This window comes from Mixophyes fleayi, chromosome 4 (genome assembly GCF_038048845.1).
Source record: "Mixophyes fleayi isolate aMixFle1 chromosome 4, aMixFle1.hap1, whole genome shotgun sequence".
Taxonomy (NCBI): Eukaryota; Metazoa; Chordata; class Amphibia; order Anura; family Limnodynastidae; genus Mixophyes; species Mixophyes fleayi.
The window spans coordinates 59,233,737-59,235,633 of record NC_134405.1 but is presented as its reverse complement, the minus strand read 5'-3'; the positions used below and the strand labels follow the sequence as shown (position 1 = coordinate 59,235,633).

Below are 1,897 nucleotides of genomic sequence, written 5' to 3'. Positions count from 1 at the left end.
AATACATGTTAGAAGATAACATGTATTATCCTCTAAATCCAGAGTAATGCCGCACCATTTACTCAATCTGATCATTGAGACTCAATTTTGTTGATGCCATAGTGGTTTTTTTTTCACTAACAAGCAAATCAAAGGCTTAATAATGATAATTATAAGTATATTTTGAAGTATCAAAGACCCAACAGATTTTAACAAATGCACAACTTTATTTAATAATAATGATTCATCACATGTATTTAAATGTTCTTCATATATTGTTTTATTTTTGCAGTAGCTCCCAACACCTCCTTGTTCCTCAGACTATATACCAATGGGTTTAACATTGGGACCACGGCTGTGTATATTATTGAGAGCACTTTGTCATCTTCTCTAGAGCTGTCTTTCTCTGGTTTCATGTACAAAAAAATGATTGGTCCATAGTATAATATTACAGTGGTGAGATGGGAGGTGCAGCTGGAGAACGCTTTAAGACGTCCCGTTGAAGATCGGATCTTCAATATTGTTAAAATGATGTACACATAAGAGATGACAATGAGTAAAAAAGGCACACATCCAATGAATACACTTTCTACAGTTGTTAAAATGTCTCTGTTGGTAGAGTCACTAGCGGAGAGCATGCTCAGAGTTTTCAGGTCACAGAAAAAATGGTCAATTGCATCTGAATGGCAGAAAGATAATGAAGATGCCACCATTGCATGAACCAAGGAGTTCCAGATGCCAATGAGCCAGGAGAAAGCAGACATTACAACAAGCACGTTTATTCTCATGATCATTGAGTACCGCAAGGGCTTACATATTGCCACATAGCGGTCATATGCCATGCAGGTCAGGATAAATATGTCAGCTTGTCCACACAATAAAAAGAAATATAGCTGAGTAATACAGCCATGAAATGAGATCTTGTGGTCTTGTGTTATAAGGATGGACAGTAGTTTTGGGAGAGTAACTGAGACATAGGCGATATCTGCAGTGGAGAGATTACACAGGAAGAAATACATGGGAGTGTGCAACTGGGACACTAGACATACAAGTGTGATAATGATCAGATTTCCAATGACTGTCATCAGATACAGCAATAATATCCCAAGAAAAAGTACCATGTTTCCAGTGGTAGAGGTGGGGAATGCTAAAAGATGGAATTCTTTCATTGTATTCTTTGTACAATTATCCATCTTGTCTACATAGAGAAAGATGTTTTAGTTTTGGTTATTGGATAAGAAGGGTAAACAATTTAGTGAAACATATTGCTATTGTGCATAGAGATCAAAAGGCTTATAAACCAGCAACCTGATTATTATAGAAAATTACTTGTTTGACTATAAATGCTGCTAATATTTAGCAATAAAGATTTTACTATACATTCTATATATAGATGTGTTCTAGTTCAGGCCAAACACATTATCCCACTTCCTCAGTTGGTTCTATTCAGTAAAAATATTTATCTGTGGAAATATTTATACCCTGTTGAGTTACCTGTGTTATTACATTCAGGGGTATAATACAGTCATGACCAAAAATATTGGCACCCTTGTACTTTTTGCAAAGAACTCACAATTTCCACAAAACATAAGCTGAAAATAACAGTGTTTGGCCTTCAAAAATCTTTCTCTGCTAATAATACAGAACCTTTGTTTTTTATTCTGAATTGACCACTGTGTATCCTTTTCGTCAGGCAATAAAAATAAAAGGCATTGACAACATTACTGACACCTTAGACTTAATATTTGGTAAGACAGCCTTTGGTCAAGATAAATGAAATCAACCACTTCCTATAGCCATGGATCAGCCTCACCCTGTCACCAGAAACAAAAAGGACACACATCTTACAATCATCTTTCCTGTCTTTCTTCCTTCCTGCTTCTATTTAGCTGGTGATATATTGCCTAATCCAGGCCCC

The 1,897-nt window shown here is 36.0% G+C and overlaps 1 protein-coding gene across 1 annotated transcript; it reads right to left on the bottom strand.

Moving 5' to 3' along the window:
* Positions 1–236: 236 nt before the first annotated feature.
* Positions 237–1,172, bottom strand: LOC142150699 (olfactory receptor 1E16-like). The gene has a single exon (XM_075205896.1). It carries the CDS (start codon positions 1,170–1,172, stop codon positions 237–239), a length of 936 nt encoding a protein of 311 aa, XP_075061997.1.
* Positions 1,173–1,897: the final 725 nt, after the last annotated feature.

Bases quoted from the DNA above. Each gene is read 5' to 3' on its own strand.
- LOC142150699 (XM_075205896.1), bottom strand. From the start codon at position 1,172: ATGGATAATTGTACAAAGAATACAATGAAAGAATTCCATCTTTTAGCA.